General features: G+C 43.7%; 3 protein-coding genes across 5 annotated transcripts; 2 read left to right on the forward strand and 1 right to left on the reverse strand.

The window, feature by feature from the left end:
- The first annotated feature begins 1,293 nt into the window (after nt 1–1,293).
- On the forward strand, nt 1,294–5,411 carry LOC110507514 (TLC domain-containing protein 3A). Of its 2 annotated transcripts, none has more exons than XM_021587551.3 (5): nt 1,294–1,535; nt 2,180–2,263; nt 3,929–4,145; nt 4,602–4,700; nt 4,825–5,411. In XM_021587551.3, the coding sequence occupies exons 1-5, from the start codon at nt 1,417–1,419 to the stop codon at nt 5,122–5,124; spliced, it is 819 nt and encodes a 272-aa protein (XP_021443226.1). In that variant the 5' UTR covers nt 1,294–1,416; the 3' UTR covers nt 5,125–5,411. The 2 variants fall into 2 exon arrangements, with proteins under 2 accessions (XP_021443226.1, XP_090080577.1); XM_090224451.1 differs by having other exon boundaries at nt 1,304–1,535; nt 4,023–4,145.
- A 42-nt stretch (nt 5,412–5,453) lies between these two features.
- Nucleotides 5,454–11,425, reverse strand: LOC110507513 (gem-associated protein 4-like). The gene is made up of 3 exons (XM_021587550.3): nt 11,297–11,425; nt 11,110–11,200; nt 5,454–8,790 (listed from the first exon to the last, which is right to left on the reverse strand). The coding sequence occupies exons 2-3, from the start codon at nt 11,120–11,122 to the stop codon at nt 5,537–5,539; spliced, it is 3,267 nt and encodes a 1,088-aa protein (XP_021443225.3). The 5' UTR covers nt 11,123–11,200; nt 11,297–11,425; the 3' UTR covers nt 5,454–5,536.
- LOC110507516 (tapasin-related protein) lies at nt 11,424–18,398 on the forward strand. 2 transcript variants are annotated; one of them, XM_021587552.3, is made up of 8 exons: nt 11,424–11,772; nt 11,958–12,143; nt 12,250–12,528; nt 13,603–13,932; nt 14,215–14,550; nt 16,827–16,925; nt 17,077–17,093; nt 17,758–18,398. In XM_021587552.3, the coding sequence occupies exons 1-8, from the start codon at nt 11,544–11,546 to the stop codon at nt 17,770–17,772; spliced, it is 1,491 nt and encodes a 496-aa protein (XP_021443227.2). In that variant the 5' UTR covers nt 11,424–11,543; the 3' UTR covers nt 17,773–18,398. The 2 variants fall into 2 exon arrangements, with proteins under 2 accessions (XP_021443227.2, XP_021443228.2); XM_021587553.3 differs by lacking the exon at nt 16,827–16,925.
- Nucleotides 18,399–19,201: the final 803 nt, after the last annotated feature.

Consider the following 19,201-nt stretch of genomic DNA (forward strand, 5'->3'; position numbering starts at 1 on the left):
ACACTGGCTGGAATGCGGTTTTAACCAATCAGCATTCAGGATTACACCCACCAGTTGTATAAATTATATTATTCCACAGGAGAGGTGATGGAGCCTGAAGGGGGGATAGGAATGTGGAGAGGAATGTGGAGAGGATGGGAGGAGAGAGGAAAATGAGGGAGGAGAGGAGAGGAGAGGAGAGGAGAGAGAACAGAGGGGAGGGGAGAGTATAGGAGTTTCTGCGTTTCTGGAAGAACAAGACAATGGAATGGAGTCCAAAGTCTGCCCCTGACCAGTCTGCCCCTACTATCTGGTCCGTCTTCTCTACAGTCTAATGACAGGCTCTAGTGGCATAACCTCGGACCTCTTATAGTGTAAGGTTTCTTGTGTAAAAAGGTACTATAAGGGTGAAATGATCGTAGTGCAAAAGTATTTTCAAAGCACAAAAAAATTTATAATAGTCTGGACATAGGGCTCTGGTCAAACGTAGTGCACTATATTGGGAATAGTGCCATTTGGGAGGCAACCTGTGAATTCCTTAAGGTATCTTGTGTAAGATGGTACTTTATGTACAAGTATGCAAAATATGTTGTTGGCTTGAGGATATGTTGCTTAAACACTCCTTAGTCTCCCATGAAAATAACATCAGATATAGATTCTACAGACCTTACTGAGTAGCTCCAACCCAACTTTAACCTCAGCACAAATAATCGTTTTTTCTCTTTAACCAAATGATTTCCATATACTGCGTATTGCACATGTCAAACTCATTCCACGCAGGGCTGAGGGTCTTCGGGTTTTCACTCCTCCCCTGTACTTGATTGATTAATTAAGGTCGCTGATTAGTAAGGAACTTCCCTCACCTGGTTGTCTTGGTCTAAATTGAGAGGAAAGACTAAAACCCAGCAGAAACTGGGCCCTCCATGGAATGAGTTTAACACCCCTGGTGTATTGCATCGGGGGCAATGAAATAAACTGAGTACGAAGTGCTGCTGGATATTTAGACCACAGTGCCCCTAAAAATAATATATGGTTAGTAGAGACCCTAATAATAAGTACTTCCAACCTTTTACTTTTATCTCTGAACAGTTTTTTTTACATCCAATTATTGTATACCAGTCTCAACATATTTTAAAAAATATGAGTCATTTTTTTTTTCATTGTTTTCATAAATTCCTTGTTATATTTGTTTATTAGTATAATACAAATGGCCACTGATTAATTTGAATATATTTTTTAATCTACATTGCAATGTTTAGAAATGAGGGCTTTTATTTTGAAGTAATCCTTATTGAAAAACAGGAAAGTCTCTGCACATGATTTTAATAGTAGCTGAATTTAAAACGCTCAGCTACTATTCATTTGCATCTGCACGGTGAAAGTTCTCTTCCTGCTTCCTCGCACTTTGACCTTGAGGCGGGTTAATGCGAGTGTATCATGTTTATGTTAGCTTGGGGCACTGCATTTTTCCCGGGATTGTTCTTCATATCCAGGAAAGTGCTTAAATCCGTTTTCAAAAGTTGGAATGATGCAGATGTGTTTGTGGTCAGCGAAAGGTAGGCTTTATTACAGTAATATTTACATATGCATAACCTAGCTAGTTGTTGTCCTTGAATGACTTCACTAGTAACTGACAACAGTTATTTCAGTGAGCAGATGTCTAGTTATATCAAAACAACTCCGGAGATCAATCTATCAGAACTGAACCACAACCTGGATTTACAGGAGACATTGAATTTGGCGATTCTCCTTTAAACCCAGGAGCCATCCAACTTGCAATTCACCAGCTTTGCAAGCGTAATAATGTCAAAATACGTTCGGTACTTACAAAATAATGGAGTTTCACTGAGCAACTATCGTCATTACAGCCGCCACAGCCGATGGACTTCCAGAATAGGTCTAAATAAAAAGTTACATGTAACCGAAAAAATGCCTTATCTGAAAATAATCCATTCTTTTTGACGAAGTGTGGATGGGCCAAATACCTCTTCTGTACCCCCTGCAATATTTGTAATATCATTATAATACACAAAATATAGAAATATACAATCACTGAAATGTAGCCTATATTGTCTACTTAACCCTTTAACTGGCATGCCAATAAATACAAGTGTGTTTATTTTAAATTAATATCAGAACAAATTAATAACCAATTGTGTGCACTTTCATAGCCTCATCATATATCCCATCTCTTTGCAAGGTTGGTGTCCTCCATCCATGCCACTCTGGCTACTATTGTTGGGTTCATAATTGCTACTGCCTCCAGTGATGTGATGTATGACAGGTAAGAATTTATATTTTGATTATTGCCATCAAACCAGCAATCATCACTTGTCGTGATTGAGTCATCTCCTCCCCTCTCCTCTGAGTGAGACTTACCAGTGGTACTTTTGTTTGACGGCTGAATGCACTACCCCCGGTGCCATAAAAACAAGCTTTTGGGGGCAGAGGCTGTAGTACACTCGGATACAAGACTGACCTGTATACGTCCCCATCACTAGAGTGATCTCTAGAGATCAATCCCCCCCATCTTAACACTGTGGTCAATTTACTCATTATCAGCAGGGGTTTGCTGTGTTTATTTCCTTAGTGACTGAAACTGTATCTCAAATATTCATAGTACTCTATACATGATCATCTCATACCAAACACAGGTTATAGATTAGAATAGGTAGGCTTCTAAGTGCACTGTGCAGTAGTATTAGTATTATATAGTCTTAAAAGCCTACAAATATCTGACTAGTCAGCTGGCATTGATGATCAGTTTATGATGTAGTTTGTCACCGCTCAAGAATTACACTTTATAATTAGGGCCCTGCGTTTGGGTTAATCATGTCACATGACCATACATTTTCATGCCTTTTCCTGAAATTAGAATTACACCAAAAATTAAAGCAATTGTCTAAGGATGGTTCTGGACTATCTGACATAAAAAGGGGTCAGTTTGTTGAAAAAGCTTTAAAGGTCACGAACAGTCAAATCATGTGTTCATGAAATGTGATGATACTTGGATGAAAACAGATCAAAGTATGAAAAATGACTGTTGCTTCCACAATGATAATGTTACTGGTCGATCCCCTACCCTGTGTCATAAGTACCGTCTTGTAACCAACATCAAAGAAGGCTTGTTTGCAGATGGCCGTGGTTTATATAGCGAGATGGCTACTCGACTGGTGCCAAAATCTCACTGTAGGGTCTCGGCAAACATAATTAAAAGTTGACCCTATTAATCTATGGCAAAGATACTTATGTTCCCCTTACATCTGTCTGGGGTTAGCTATTTATTGGTTAGCTAGGTCTTCTGCCAGCATGGAACAAAAGGGGGGGGTGGGGGGGTTGTTCAAAACTCCCAACGCCATTGTCAGGTCAACACCTGTCAGTGCTGCTGTGAACCGCCTCACAAGAGACGTGCCAAATGGAAGATGGATTTTTTTTTAAATGACATCATCGATGCAATTTCAGTGTTTGATTTGCTTTGTTTATCACCAAATTTGCTTGATGATTTTACTGCAACACTTCATCCAAGTTGCTTGACATGGGTGTTTCAAAGAGCTGTCACTCAAGGCGAGCTCATGAATATATGCTCCCCGCCCACTCAGCCTGTCTTTCTCAAAATGTTGAGTATTTTTATCCAAAGCAAATATTTAATGGGTGATTTATTTTAGTCACTCAAAAGGTTATTTTACATCGGAATCAGAATGACTGTTCGGGACCTTTTTAAAATAAATGTTCAAATCCAGGTCATGTGACATGATTAACCAAAACACAAGGACCTATTTATAATACTTTACTCAAAGCTCCAAAGTTGCATTTGGTGGAGGAAGAGGATTCTGTGATTTTTATAAGGATGAAGTAACATTTCTTTTTATTTCGCACAACAACAACAAAATTGAGTGTAAGTACTTACTTTCATGATCCTAATGTACCGGTATGTCACCATCTTCTTTAGGCACAGACTGACCAATGAATTTGTGTGGTTTGGCGCTCCTTACATGGCGTTTGATATTTATGCCATGTATCTGAGTAACTACCACTGTCAAAAGGTAAAAGGGCACGAGGCGTACAGAAAGCACTCCCTCCTTACCATCAAGCTGTTCCTCCTCCGGCATCCCCTGCTGGTTGTCCATCACATGGTCCTCCTCACGGTCTTCATGCCCACCATTCTGGTGAGGAAGGATCACAAACATTACTGGACCGTAACGTTAGGTCTGATGTGTTACAACGGCAGTTGAAATGTGTCATTATAAACTGGTTTGTTCGAGCCCTGAATGCTGATTGGCTGACAGCTGTGGTGTATCAGACCGTATACCACGGGTATGACATTTATTTATACTGCTCCAATTACGTTGTTAACCAACTTATAATAAGGCACTGCAGGGGTTTGTGGTATATGGCCAATATACAACGGCTAAGGCCTGTATCCAGGCACTCTGCGTTGCGTCGTGCTTAAGAACTGCCCTTAGCCATGGTATATTGGCCATATACCACACCCCCTCAGGCCTTATTGCTTAACTATAGTCCAGTTTCTGTTATTGAGAATCTGCTGTGTCATCCTCAAAAGCTGTGCTCATTTCACAGTAAGTTAGTGTTTAATATTCATATAGTGCTGTTTTTTTCCTCAGTTCCTTAGGACTGGTCTAGGTGGAGACTTCTTCATTGGCTGTTTCTTCATGGCAGAATTCAGCACTCCCTTTGTCTCGTTAGGAAAGGTTCTGATCCAGGTAAAGCCACACCTAGATTCATAAACCACTTTGTTTTTGTTGTGCTTTAGGAAGACTGAGCATAGTATTAAGTGTACTATAACTCGCTGTACAATTAGTAAACGTTCCCTATATTTTCCTCTAGTTGGGACTAGAGGACTCATGGCTTCACAGAGTCAACGGTGTGATGGTTCTGCTGAGTTTCTTCACCTGCCGTATCCTGCTCTTCCCCTACATGTACTGGGTGTATGGTCAGCAGTACACCATTCCCTTCCACAAAGTGCCTTTCCATCTACCGCTCCACTGTAACTTAGCCAACCTATCCATACTGGCACCTCAGATCTACTGGTTTGTGCTTCTGTGTCACAAGGCCTATCGCCTCTACCTGCGTCAGACTAGGTCAAAGGGTCAACTTGCTCACAAAGATGGCTCAAAAACAGATTAGAGTTGCCATCTAATTCTATGGTTAGCAACATGTAATGTCAATTATGCTTCTTTTGCTGCTGGTCTTCCATGCCATGAGTTAGCCGTTATTTCAATCCTTCCCTCTGAAGTAACAGTCTGTGTGGAATTTAGGACCTGCAACTGCCTATCAATACACAATGAACAGTATTTATCAAAATTCTCAGGGAGTGTGTTATACTGTCTGTACTACTACAGAATATTTAGTGATTTATCAGGATAACTTTCCACCTCCAAACTATTGTTTGATTAATAAACGATTGAAAGACATGCAATTTGTCATTTTTTGTATTCAAAATAAAAATAATTGTATTTTCAACCCAAGGTCAGAACACGTTTTTATTTGAGGCTGGAAACAATAAACCCTCATTCAAATGCTGTCTGAAAAAAGTACATCAACCCGAAGACGACAGCTGAGCAATTTTCTGATGCAACACGGCCTTCATCTCGGCGCTCTCCAGGTTGTCTGTGATAGTGGTGAAGAAGTGGCGAGTGTTCTCGATCTCCAGGTGGGAGCTGCTACTGGGGTGTGTGGCCAGCACTGCCTCGTAGTGGGTCAGGATCTCCAGGGCACACAGGAACAGAGACTCGCACTGCCCGCCGGGCATCATCACCTGAATGTGCTGAACATGACAGAAGAGCTGGCTCAGTACAAACAGCACCTCCTGGCTGGCAGTGGTGGTAGCTGCCCTCTCTACCTTTGAGTCTTTGGGTGAGGTGTTGGAGGAAGACGGCGACAGCTTTCCCCTCAGGGAGTCTATGACCTCTCTCATGGCGCTGGCGTACAGCAGCCCCACGTGGGCCCAGCCCTGGCCGGGCAGCCAGTCTTTGCAACTGGAGCCGCAGAGCAGCTGGAGGACACGCAGCAGTAGCACGGACAGACGCAGCTCGCAGGAGAACGGCCGCAGGTCCAGCAGGGGGAGAAAGTCCACGTACTCCAGTGAGTAAGGCACGTGGAGCCGGCCTGAGCGGAGCAGCTCTCGCATTGCTCTCAGCAGCCTGCCCCACTCGGTGACTGTGCACCAGGGTAGGGTCTGTGTCACTGCCACCAGCAGGCCTTTGCTGAACATGTTGACATCGTCGGGCCGGTGCTGGTCCAGAGCCAGAGAGGTCAGCATGGTGTTCTGAACCTCGTCAGAGAGAGCACAGCACTCCATCCACGCCAGCAGCCCTGTGCCCTGCCCATACTGGGCCAACTTTAGGCCAGACCACTCCTGCTCCGGCAGCTCGCACACAGCCAACAGTGAGGACGGCACCTCGTTTTTGAAGTGATCCCCCCACACTACCTTCAGATGGAAGCGAACAGTCCAGTCCAGGGCCTCCACTTTATTGTAGAGCCAGAAGAGGGCTCTGGACCAGGTGTTGGGGGCTGAGGCCACCTCCCGTCCCACCACCTTGCCCAGTGCAGTCAGCACAGTGACGAGCATCTCCTTGGACTCTGTGGATAAGTGACAGGGTGCGCCCTCTACCGGAAGCTCCCAGCACCTGCAGCCCTCGTTCAGAATCTGGCAGAGGATGTAGAGGAGGGGGAATGGGGAGCAGTTCATGACCCAGTGTGGAGATGGATCCTGGGATTCCAGAGAAAAGGCAGAGTGGAGCAAACGCAGGCACAGCTCCAGGCTGCAGGTGCTATAGCCAGAGGAGGGGGAGAGGTGAGGCAGGACGAAGGCACACACAACCTCTTCAGGGTGCAGGAAACTCTGGCCTCGCTCTAAGCTCTCCGAAATGCTCGGCTGCATAAGTGCAACCAGGAAGTGCAGAAACTGGTCCTCCTCCTTAGCCGAGGACAGTTTAGTCATGGCAGTATCTTGAAGACAGCTGCACAGTAAGCTCCCCGCAGAGCTGCCCGTCCCCTCTGTGCAACCGGGGGCACCGCCCCTCAGCCCTGAGAGCTGCTGGAGTATGTTGGAGAGGAGGCTGTGGGCCCCATGGTTCACCACCGCCAGATGGCAGCACCGACGCAGGGTGGCCTCGGGGTTCTGAAAGGCCACGCGGGCTATGGCGGCCACGGCCAAGCTGAGGTTGTTCTGCGCCGATCCACCCTGGATGATGCAGTTGAACGTCATGTTGAGCTCCTCACTAAAGCCCTCCATCACAGCCAGGGGCAGAGAGCCCTGGAGACCCCTCTTGGAGCAGGTTAACATTTCCGCTAATGTTGTGTTTTTCTCAGTTAAGGGGAGCTCTGCGAAAATGTTCACAATAATGTCCTTCAGCTTTCTGCAGTGCTCTACTTCACTATCCATTTGGCACTTTGCAATGAGAGTGGAGACTAATTTCATGACAATATCCTTTCGCTGGAATGCGTTTTTGTTTCTCTCCAGACAGCTGATCCACTCCTCCATGCTCAGGGACCAGCTCAGTTCAGTGGCAAATAGCATAGTGAAATCTTGGAAGCCCTCCAAGCGGTGGTTAATGATGGCTACGGCAATGTGGGCCATTTCCCCAGCGTTTCTCTCTGTGTCGGGGAAGGACAGTGAGACAAACAAGCCTCTCAAAGTGCTCTGCACATTGTTCAGTGTCTGCCGCTCACCCTCATCCATGGTCTCAGACATGGACCGTTCCTCTAGGGACTCGAGCACTCTGGCCAGACTGTTTTTCAAACGGCGTGTCAAGTCACTGGGGTCCCCGCTGTCTGTCATCTCCAGCAGCCCTCTCTTCTCCCAGGCCTGAGTGAGCTGTGAGACCGTCTGCAGAGCTTGCATTAGTGTCATTCCACAGGGTTTAAACAGAGAGGGTGTGTGGGCTGCCTTCAGGTCACTGCGGGCCTCGCTTATCACCTGGACCAGGTCAAACTTCTCTATCCCAGCATGCCTCTTTCTGACAGTCACCGTACTGGTCAGGCTCTGAAGTTGTACCTCAGCTGGGAGGATGATAGCTTGGTCTATCAGATGTGAGGTGTAGAGGGAGTCGAGGCAGTTGGATAGGGCACGGTAGCAAAGGTCAGAGGTGCTCAGATGCTCTTTCATCTCCTCCAGAGCATGAAAAAGAATGGACAGCACATCAGTGGTGGACGATGATGATGTTGAGGTTTCTGGGTCTGATTTGAACCTCTTGGCAGCCTGAGGTGAAAGGCCAGCGGTGTTGGTGAGGCTGGTCCACCGGTAAGTAAAGACCTTATCTAGGTCGTCCTCCTCTTGCCTTCCCCACCTGCCCTTCCACAGCTCCCACCACACCTCCAGCAGGACGCGGACATCCTCCTCAGTGCTGTTTCGGGTAACGTGTTGAACTAGCTCCCCCAGCTCTGCACTCAGGTGGGCCGATGGGAGGCAAAGCAGCAGCTGGGCGTAGATCTGAGAGAAGCCTGTCAACTTGACCAGCTCAAACAGCACTATGCGGTTAATGTCAGGTAGGCTGTTCTGCAGAGAGAAGAATGGATTCTCCCTCCAGCCGATTTCCATGTCTTCTTCGCTCTCCTTCCCCAGTAATTTGCTCCATAAGACGCAGATGATTTTCTTCTTCCAGCGGACACTGCTCAGACAGCTACCACGCTCCTGCCCACAAATTTCTCTGACAGCCTGTAGAATTGGGTGGCCAACCTTACTCCAGTCCTCCTTCTGCAGGGCACTGAGTGACGCTGGCTGGCACAATCTGTTGGCCAACAGAAAGCCTCCCTGGAGAATGGCAGTCTTCTCACAGCTCAGCCAGGAATCTGAAAGTACAAGCAGAACAGTGAGAACGAATGAACACGAGTAGACTAGAGAGTAGTTAGTTCAGTACAGAAACCAGGTTGCCAAGGGTAAATCCATTTGAATTTAATCACTTTGACAGCATCCCTTTTGTTAAAAAAAAATGTATTACTTCGTATACATGTAACCGAATGACAAAACATTCCAGGGATAAAGGAGCTCAAAGTTGACCCATTTTGCATACCCCACTATACCATAAGACATCCATGTCTTCATCACCGGAAAATATAAATCATATCAAACTCAACTGTTTTAAAGCTTACAAATAGGGTTGCAAGCTTCCGTTGAGACATGTTCTTGGATACAGGGTGTGTGTCATTTCAATCATAGAAATAGAATGGACCTATTCTTCAGACCATTGAAATTTGACCTTCAACTTACCACCACAAAAGATGTCCGCTGATCCGCCCATATTCGAATGTCAACTGAAAGGCGTTACGCCTATAATTTCTCCCCCCATGTGGAAGCTAGGTGAATTGCAACGGCACTAAGCTGCATTGAAAACAAAATCTCCCCCTCCACCGCATCCCATTTCCCCGTAACATGGCAGAGACTTGCCCTTGAGCCTTTTACTTTAGGTTTTGGTCCACCAGCTTCAAACAGATGTAGAAACAATATTTTTCTATTCGAAATTTCACACGATTTAGATGGTACAATGATTCCCTACACTATTTCAGTGCTTTTTTTTTTTTTAATTGAGCAACAGTGTAGAATATTAGCAACCAAAAAATGACAGAGTGATTTCTACATTGGCCACATGACACGATTTCCACTAGATAACAAAGTCAAAACAGCTTTCCCATTTTGACATTGGATGCCTCTCCGGTAGAAGAAATCAATAGGTGAATATCACAACACTGGAAGGTAGGTAATACTGTGACACACCATCATTCCACTATTACTGCTGATATTATGGAAAAAAAATTCAATTACAATGCAGTTTTTTAAAATAAAAAGTATGTGTGGCACCTTTTAAATGGTCACATCTATTCTATTATCTATGATGAGTAACAGTAATTTAAAACAGTCCTTTATTCCCATTCAAGTCAACATTCTCTTATGTGTGGACTCCCAACCATCTTTGTGGTACCATTTGAAAGTTGAAATTTTAACTTAGTACATTTATCAGCCAAAACATGACGCCCACTCTGTATTCAAGAGCATGTTGTGTCTCAACCTACGGCAGTCAAAAGACAACCTCCAGATTATGTAAAATAGGGTCTAAGGTACAACATACAGTACCAGTCAAAAGTTGACACCTACTCATTCAAGGGTTTTTCTTTATTTTTACTATTTTCTACATTGAAATAACACATGGAATCATGTAGTAACCAAAAAAGTGTTAAACAAATCAAAATGGTTTATTTGAGGTTCTTCAGAGTAGCCACCATTTGCCGTGACAGCGCTTGGCATTCTCTCAACCAGCTTAATGAGGTAGTCACCTGGAATGCATTGAAATTAACTGGTGTGCCTTGTTAAAAGTTCATTTGTGGATTTTTTTTCCTTCTTAATGCATTTGAGCCAATCAGTTGTTGTTACAAGGTAAGGGTGGTACACAGAACTAGCTCTATTTGGTAAAATACCAAGTCCATATTATGACAAGAACAGCTCAAATAAACAAAGGGAAATGGCAGTACATCATTACTTTAAGACATGAAAGTCAGTCAATCCAGAACATTTCAATAACTTTGAAAGTTTCTTCAAGTGCAGTCGCACCTGGACTTGAACCTGATCTAAAGTCTCTGGAGAGACCTGAAAATAGCTGTGCAGCAACGCTCCCCATCCAGCCTGACAGAGATTGAGAGGATCTGCAGAGAAGCCAAGCTTGTAGCATCATACCCAAGAAGACTCAAGGCTGTAATCGCTGCCAAAGGTGCTTCAACAAAGTACTGAGTAAAGTGTCTGAATACTTATGTAAATGTAATCAGTTTCTTATTTGTAATACATTTGCAAACATTTCTATAAGGCTTTTTTTGCTTTGTCATTATATGGTATTGTGTGTGGATAAGGGCTTTAAAAAGAAATCAAGTTTATAATATGGCTGTAACAAGGACACTTGTACAAATGGGCAAATATGTATGAAAGGTTTAGTTCAAATCGAAAGGTGTCCGTCCTGTCAAAAAGTGATTCAAATGGTTTAACCCCAACACATCGCTACACATTTCACTACAGGTACCACTGACAGTAAATAATGTGTGTCAGTGTCAGCTCGCTAGTTACACAGCTAACATGTTTATAGCTATAAACAAAGCACAAGCATTCAACTTAAATATCATAGCTACCTTGAGTCATCATTGTGTTTGGGTGAGGCGCAGTTCAGTCTTCAATGTGCACCTTGTCATCCACGCCGGACCCAACAGCACGCCAAGCCAACTACAACGAAGAACACGTGCACATTTTTGTTCATTTAATTAGTATACTGATTTATAATAAAAGGAGACAAGTTAATAGATTTAAATATATACTTACTTTCCAAGGCGATATGACAAGAAACCAATCAAATAAACGTGTTGAACTTTTTTTTTTTCGACCATTCAAAACAACTCGTCTTACTTCTGCATCAACGTCACGTGGGCGGGATTTTTTTTATTGAAGAGCGACGAAATGTATTTTCGTGACTTTACAGCGCCACTCATGGTATGGATGTATGGGGGGGGGGGGGGTGTATGTTTAGTTGCATTTTGTAACAGTTTCTTCCTCATTCACATATTATCTGATGATATTTAGTTTACTATTACAAGCCATTGTAAAAAATCTAACGTTAACTTGTCTTACATGCAGCTGCACGAGCAGATTCTATTTTTTTTCACTTGAGTCAAATTGCCGAAATGAAAGTGAAAGTTCTGTGGAGTCGAATGGCACAGGGAAAGACATCTCCGGAAGACAGTTTTGTAACATTATGCGTTTAAACGTCAATATTGTTATCTGTTTATTTCTCTGTGCAGGTAGGCTACCCTGTGAACTATTTTTGCGAGTATTTTTCATTCCCCAGACGGTTTCACGCGTGCTGTGATCATTCAGAGTTCTTATGAATGGACTATTTGTTAGCCTCCAATGATGATTGATTTTTAAAGCTGAAGTTACATTTTAAACTCATTGTGATTATTCTACTTATTCATCTATTTGACAGAGGTGCCAGGCATCCAGTCTTTACAACAGGTGCCTTGGCTGCCTTGTATGCTGGTGGATGAACTTGTAAAGTTCAATGATGAGGGACATGCTGAAACCCAGTATCAACACAGAAACGCTGGGCTGCAGTTTGGCCATCCAGGGGACAGTGCATTGAACCCTAATGCCATCACCTTCCTTGTTACAGGTGAATGAGAGAAACAGCTAAACAAATGTCAGATTTGGTTATGTTTTCTACGCTGGTGTTTGGTGTTTCAACACTGAGAGGTGCTCTTCAAACTGTGTGTGTTCAGGCTCTAAGGTGGACATGAGGAAGTACATTGAAGGAGCAGTAGTGGAGCACCAGCTGCAGTGTGAGATCCGCAGGTACAGCACAGAGGGTATCCAGATGCGTTGGCCAGGTTTAGGAGCCCAGGATCACGACATCTGGTTCACCAGCACCTTACGGCACACCGACGGCCACTTCGTCATCACCAGCTTCCTCAGACATACCCCTGCCACACCCACACCTGGCCAGGCAGACTACCGCAACTGGCCCGCCATCGCAGACAGAGAGATGCTAACCACCTCAAGTAATTCAAACTTTTGATTCCGTCTGTTTGTTGTGCAGTAGATCTCATGTCAAACTCATTCCATGGAGGGCCGAGTGTCTACGAGTTTTGTCTGAACTCTTTTATTTTAAAACCCTTTTATGGTCAGTTAAGAATAAATTCTTAATTACAATGACGGCCAAACCCTAACCCGGACGACGCTGGGCCAATTGTGCACCTCCCTATGGGACTCCCAATCACGGGCCGGTTGTGAAAAAGCCTGGAATCGAACCAGGGTCTGTAGTGACGCCTCTAGCACTGAGATGTGCTAGACCGCTGCGCCACTTGGGAGCCCAAAACTTGATTGATGAATTAAGGTCACTCATTAGCAAGGAACTCCCCTCACCTAGTTGTCTAGGTCTTAATTTAAAGGATGAACCAAAAACCTGCAGACACTCGGCCCTCTGTGGAATGAGTTTGACACCCCTGCAGTAGATGTAGTCTGCACTCTGGTCCAGTGCTTCCCATTCCTGGTCATTTGAGTTTTGAGCCTAGCCCTAACACCTGATTCTAATCAAATGCTTGATAAATTGATTATTTGAATCAACTGTGTTAGTAATAGGGCAACAAAAAAAATATGTACACCCCTTGGTGTCCCCTGAAACAGGATTGGGAAGCACTGCTCTAGTCTGTAGCGTGTGTCAGTGGAGGCGGCTGAGGGGAAGACGGCACATAATAATGGCTGGAACGGAGCTAATGGAATGGCATCCAACACATGAAACCATGTGTTTGACGTATTTGATACCATTCCACCTATTCCTCACCGCCAACCTCCTGGGGTCAGTGTTTCCTTTTTTACCCTTGTTTATTTACTTTAGGCGGTCGTTATCTTGAGTTATGATCTATGTGTGAGTTACATTTTCATGTAAATTGTAAAATACTCCTCTCTCCTGAAAGTCTGAGTCACGTTCTGTGCAGTATGTCTATGTCACACACAACAGAATAAGTCCCTAGCTATAACCTCCCTTTTTTTTCCCAAATTCCTCCCTCTCCCTCCTCTGCAACCCATGCCCCCCTTCCTGCCCTGCCTTGGCTGTGACCTGTGTCTGTGTGTAGCTGCGATGCTAGTCTTCACCCGCACTCCCTCTGTGTGGGTGGGCCTAATGAAGCAACCGAGCCTGCACTGTCAGTTTGACGTGGACCACAAGGCAGTCGACCTGACAGTGGAATGGCGTTTGCAACGACGCGGCGAACGGACCACGCTCTTCAGCCACTCCAGACGCTCGGGCCAAAGGGAGGGGGGTGGGGTGGAGCTTAAGGGCATCGGTAGGGGCGACGCATCCCTGACGCTCCCCCTCACCAAGCAGAGCAGCGAGGGGACATATGTCTGCCTTGTCTCGGTGCCTCCGCTGTTTGGCAGCCATGAAATCGCTCTGCACATCATGGGTAAGGTGGAAGGGTTAGGGGTCACGGGACATGAGGCAGATACATTTAATTGTTGAAACTTTGCTCACTCATTTGCGCTATCATTGAAAATTGAAAGGATAAACAAATGACTTTTATTATCACTACCTGATATGGTATACACATGTATGAATATGTACATATCTATGACATGATAACCATAACAACCAATTAAAGGTGTCATAGACTAGCCATTTTGATCACCTGGTATATACCGCCAACATCCTCATTGTAATGCCAGTCATTTCTGACATGGTCCCTCAGAGCCTCCTCGCGTGTCCTTGAACGTGGACTCTGTCATCTCCTTGGTGGAAACGGAGAAGCAGAAGGTGGTGTGTGAGGCAGAGGGCTACTACCCCCTGGACGTGGAGATGGAGTGGTTCAGGGAGCCCAGTGGTGGAGGTGGAGGCCTCCTACCAGAGAAGCTGGACACTGTCCTGTACTCCAGCCACCGCCACCACCAGGACGGGACCTACTCTCTGTCGGCCTTCTTCCTGCTCCACGCTTCCCTGCATGACTCGGGCTCCAAGTACTTCTGCAGGGTGTCTCACAGCTCCCTGCGCATGCCCATCCGCAAGAGTTTCACCCTCATCGTCACAGGTTAGGTGGTTTAGGAACTTCTCGCGAAGTCTTCAAGTAAAGGTCGTTTTCTCAGCCACAGCTGAGTACCTTACAACCCAGTCTGATTACGTACAGTGATACAGTATGTGTTCATACAAATTTCTGCAGATTTACAGAAGCATATTTTAAATATACAGTTGAAGTCTTAAGTTTACATACACTTAGGTTGGAGTCATTAAAACTCGTTTTTCTACCACTCCACAAATTTCTTGTTAACAAACTATAGTTTTGGCAAGTCGATTAGGACATCTACTTTGTGCATGACACAAGTAATTTTTCCAACAATTGTTTACACTGTATCACAATTCCAGTGGGTCAGAAGTTTACATACACTAAGTTTTGACTGTGCCTTTAAACAGCTTAAAAAATTCCAGAAAATTATGTCATGGCTTTAGACGCTTCAATTTGGTTAATTGACTTCAATTGGAGGTGTACCTGTGGATATATTTCAAGGCCTACCTTCAAACTCACTGCCTCTTAACTTTTAAAACAGCAAGGATCTCAGAAAAACAAAAATTGTAGACCTCTGCAAGTCTGGTTCATCCTTGGGAGCAATTTCCAAATGCCTGAAGGTACCACGTTCATCTGTACAAACAATAGTATGCAAGTATAAACACCATGGGACCATGCAGCCGTCATACCTCTCGGGAAGGAGAGATGAACGTACTTTGGTGCGAAAAGTGCAAATCAATCCCAGAACAACAGCAAAGGACCTTGTGAAGATGCTGGAGGAAACATTTACAAAGGTATCTATATCCTCAGTAAAACGAGTCCTATATTGATATAACTATAAAGGCCACTCAGCAAGGAAGAAGCCACTGCTCCAAAACCGCCATAAAAAGCCAGACTACGGTTTGCTACCGCACATGGGGACAAATACTGTACTCTTTGGAGAAATGTCCTCTGGTCTGAGCAAACAAAAATGGCCATGGAGACCATCGTTATGTTTGGAGGAAAAAGGGGGAGGCTTGCAAGCCGAAGAACACAATCCCAACCGTGAAGCACGGGGGTGACAGCATTATGTTGTGGGGGTGCTTTGCTGCAGAATGGGCTTGTGCACTTCACAAACTAAATGTCATCATGAGGCAGGAAAATTATGTGGATATATTGAAGCAACATCTCAAGACATCAGTCAGGAAGTTAAAGCTTGGTTGTAAATGGTTCTTCCAAATAGACAATGACCCCAAGCATACTTCCAAAGTTGTGGCAAAATGGTTTAAGGACAACAAAGTCAAGGTATTGGAGTGGCCAACACAAAGCCCTGACATCAATCCTATATCAAATTTGTGGGCAGAAATGAAAAAGTGTGAGCGAGCAAGGAGGCCTACAAACCTGACTCAGTTACACTGTCAGGAGGAATGGGCCAAACTTCACCCTACTTATTGCGGGAAGCTTGTGGAAGGCTACCCGAAACGTTTGACCCAAGTTAAACAATTTAAAGGCAATGCTACCAAATACTAATTGAGTGTATGTAAACTTCTGACCACTGGGAATGTGATGAAAGAAAAAAAAGCTGAAAGAAATCATTATCTCTATTATTATTCTGACATTTCACATTCTTAAAATGAAGTGGTGATCCTAACTGACCTAAGACAGGGAATTTTTATTGGGATTAAATGTCAGGAATTGTGAAAAACTGAGTTTAAATGTATTTGGCTAAGGTGTATGTAAACCTCCGACTTCAACTGTACACAATTGAGTCAAGTTGCCTGGATGTCCTTTGGGTGGTCGACCATTCTTGATACATACGGGAAACTGTTGAGCATGAAAAACATAGCACCATTACAGATGTTCACACAAACCGGTGTGCCTGGCACCTACTAACATACCACGTTCAAAGGCACTTACATTTTTTGCCTTGCCCATTCACCCTCTGAATGGCACACATACATAATCCATGTCTAAATTGTCTCAAGGCTTAAAAGGCTTAAAAATCCTTCTTTAACCTGTCTCACCCCCTTCATCTACACTGATTTGATGTGGATTTAACAAGTGACATCAATAAGGGATCATAGGCTGACCGGGTGAATCCAGGTCAAAGCTATGTCAAGCAGGTGTTCTTAAGGTTTTGTATACTCCGTCTATATAGTCTTCAGAGGATATTGATCCAAACACCAATTCATATGCATGCAGCACCAATTCATGGCCACTTGATGGCAGCCCCAATACATACAATACTGTAGTGTGCTTTGAGAGGAGAACATGCCACAAAAACTGCATTGACTGATAAAACTTTGGATGTTGTGTTTTATCAGAGGTTGACAGTTGGAACTTGCTGTGGTTGTTCTTTGGCTGTGGATTCATCCTGGTCATGGTGGCCACTTTGTGTGTGATGCTACCCCGCCTGAGCTCAGGTGAGCGTCTCTCGTTCACCACGACTCTGTCCTTTACCTTTTAGTCATTGCCAGGTTAAGTTTGTTAACGAGTTCACCCAATTGAGATATTGCTAATTGTCGTTTGCTTGCTAGGATAACCTTTTGAACATTTACTGTTTTTCTTTCACAGCAAGAGCAGCAAACAAGGTGGGTACATCTTCATACATAACGCGGGTGTGTGCGTTTCAAGTGTTATCGGTCATATATACGGGATACACATGGTATACATCATCAAATGAAATGCTTACTCGCAGATTTCGTCTCGACAATGCAACAACCATAAGAAATAATAGAATATAAGAATATGAACATAAAGTAAATGGCAGTAGAATACAATAAACATTTTAGCATAAGTATAATACCGGAAGGCAAACTATATAGTCCGATATTTACATGTGTATTGGAGAAGGAGGGAGAAGTGTTTAAGCTGTTTGGTAGCAGCAGTTGTGATGTGTGTGTAGAATGAATGTAGGGTTGTCACGATACCAGCATTGCGATACTCCGAGGTATCGTGGAAAGGAAACAAAACATGAAGCAGACTAAATGTCCTGGTGGAAAACAGTCCTAATGTTGGAAACAAGCAGCCTTATGTTGTCGCCCAGAATCACATGTTTATTTAGCAAGCTATAACACACAATATTTTACATAAAGTTGTCTGCTTTGTGTTTTCCTTTTTGCCATGGAGAATCAGGTATTGTAGTATCGCAATACTGGTATCGTGACAACCCAACATGACTGTATACGTGTGGGTGAGAGGAAGAGAGAAAGACTTCCCTGCTCATTGTGTGTGTACTGTATCTCTCCTGTTCAGAGAAAGCCCTACTGAGAGAACATGCCAGAGTGGTTAAAGCTGATCTCCATGGATACAGACAGTCCATTCCTACCCTCCTTCTTCTCCTCCTTCTCTTCATCTCAGTACTTCTCTATCAGGTGGTTTATTTTGGGAATGTGGGTATAGTGTGTGTCCATCAAGTCATTTGATATGGGGTAATGTTTCTTCCGATTCTCCCATTATAAAAGTACAGTAAATGTAGAAAGATTGATCATGTGTTTTTCATTATTTGGGAACGAGGGACTATCCCACAAGGTCATAGTACTGCTCTATGATAATACCACTCTAAGATTGTGTAAGGTAGCTTAATTTTGCTCTAAAAAATAATTGACATGGAATGATGATTTTCTTTTAGAAAAATGCACGATCATGTTTGATTTGAAAATATGCACTAAGAAATGTATTTGTTTGAAGTTATTGTTTTCATTAATTTCATGTATTTAATAGTTGCTGTTGTTTTGACTGTTTTCGCTCTAGAGAGTTCTACTAAGTCAGCGGGTCAGAGAGAGTGTGTGATGTCAAATCCAATCAAGCTTTATTTATACAGCACATTTCCGTCATGGAATGCAACGCAATGTGCTTCACAGGAAGAAAACAAATAAAAACAATGAAAATAAAAACTGAAATATTTACTACACAAGAGGATAAAAACAGAAAGAATATCAATGAAAACTGAAACACTATAAAGCACACTAAGGAAAAGCAATGCTAAAAAGGTGTTTTAAGATCTCTTTTGAATATGTCCACAGTTTTGGCCCCCCGTGGATTCTCTGGCAGGCTATTCCAGAGGCTGGGGGCATAATAACTGAAGGCTGCCTCTCCATGCCTCTTGGTCCTAGGCGTTGGGATAGTTAAAAGGCCAGTGTCAGAGAACCTGAGGAACCTACTGGGAACATAACTTAAAAGCATGTCTGACATGTATTGGGGTGCACAATCATGGATTGATTTAAAAACCAATAGAAGAATCTTAACATTAATTCTAAAACTCATAGGGAGCCAGTGCAGAGGCCTTAAAACCTGTGTAATATGTGCTCTCCCTCTGGTCATGGTCAGTACCCGTGCTGCAGCGTTCTGTATGTTTAGCTGTTGACCAATGGCTTTCTTGGGCAGACTAGACAGGAGAGCATTACAGAAGTAAAGCCTGCTTGTAATAAAAGCATGGATGAATCTTTATGTATTAGCCTGCGAGAGAAACGGCCGCACCTTGGCAATGTTCCTCAGGTGGTAAAAAGCTATTTTGGTCACATTCCTAATGTGTGATTTGAAATTGAGTTCAGAATTTAAAATGGCGCCTAGGTTTTTTACCTGGTGTTTTATCTTTATTGCCCATGAAATTAAAATGTGCGGCCAGATTCTCTCTGTATGCTTTGGCTCCAACAATAAGTAGCTCGGTCTTGACTTAGCTGGAGGTTAGCTGAAGTTG

The sequence above is a fragment of the Oncorhynchus mykiss genome, chromosome 27 (assembly GCF_057628025.1).
Source record: "Oncorhynchus mykiss isolate SJ-2025 chromosome 27, ASM5762802v1, whole genome shotgun sequence".
Lineage (NCBI taxonomy): Eukaryota > Metazoa > Chordata > Actinopteri > Salmoniformes > Salmonidae > Oncorhynchus > Oncorhynchus mykiss.

What these genes read in the sequence shown, in the direction of transcription:
- LOC110507516 (XM_021587552.3), top strand. Translation starts at nt 11,544, where the DNA reads ATGATATTTAGTTTACTATTACAAGCCATTGTAAAAAATCTAACGTTA. An exon ending in AGAGATGCTAACCACCTCAA is followed by an intron (nt 12,529 to 13,602) that starts GTAATTCAAACT and finishes GTCTGTGTGTAG; the next exon opens with CTGCGATGCTAGTCTTCACC. An exon ending in TTTCACCCTCATCGTCACAG is followed by an intron (nt 14,551 to 16,826) that starts GTTAGGTGGTTT and finishes GTGTTTTATCAG; the next exon opens with AGGTTGACAGTTGGAACTTG.
- LOC110507514 (XM_021587551.3), top strand. Translation starts at nt 1,417, where the DNA reads ATGTTTATGTTAGCTTGGGGCACTGCATTTTTCCCGGGATTGTTCTTC. An exon ending in AGTGATGTGATGTATGACAG is followed by an intron (nt 2,264 to 3,928) that starts GTAAGAATTTAT and finishes CATCTTCTTTAG; the next exon opens with GCACAGACTGACCAATGAAT. An exon ending in TCTTCATGCCCACCATTCTG is followed by an intron (nt 4,146 to 4,601) that starts GTGAGGAAGGAT and finishes TTTTTTCCTCAG; the next exon opens with TTCCTTAGGACTGGTCTAGG.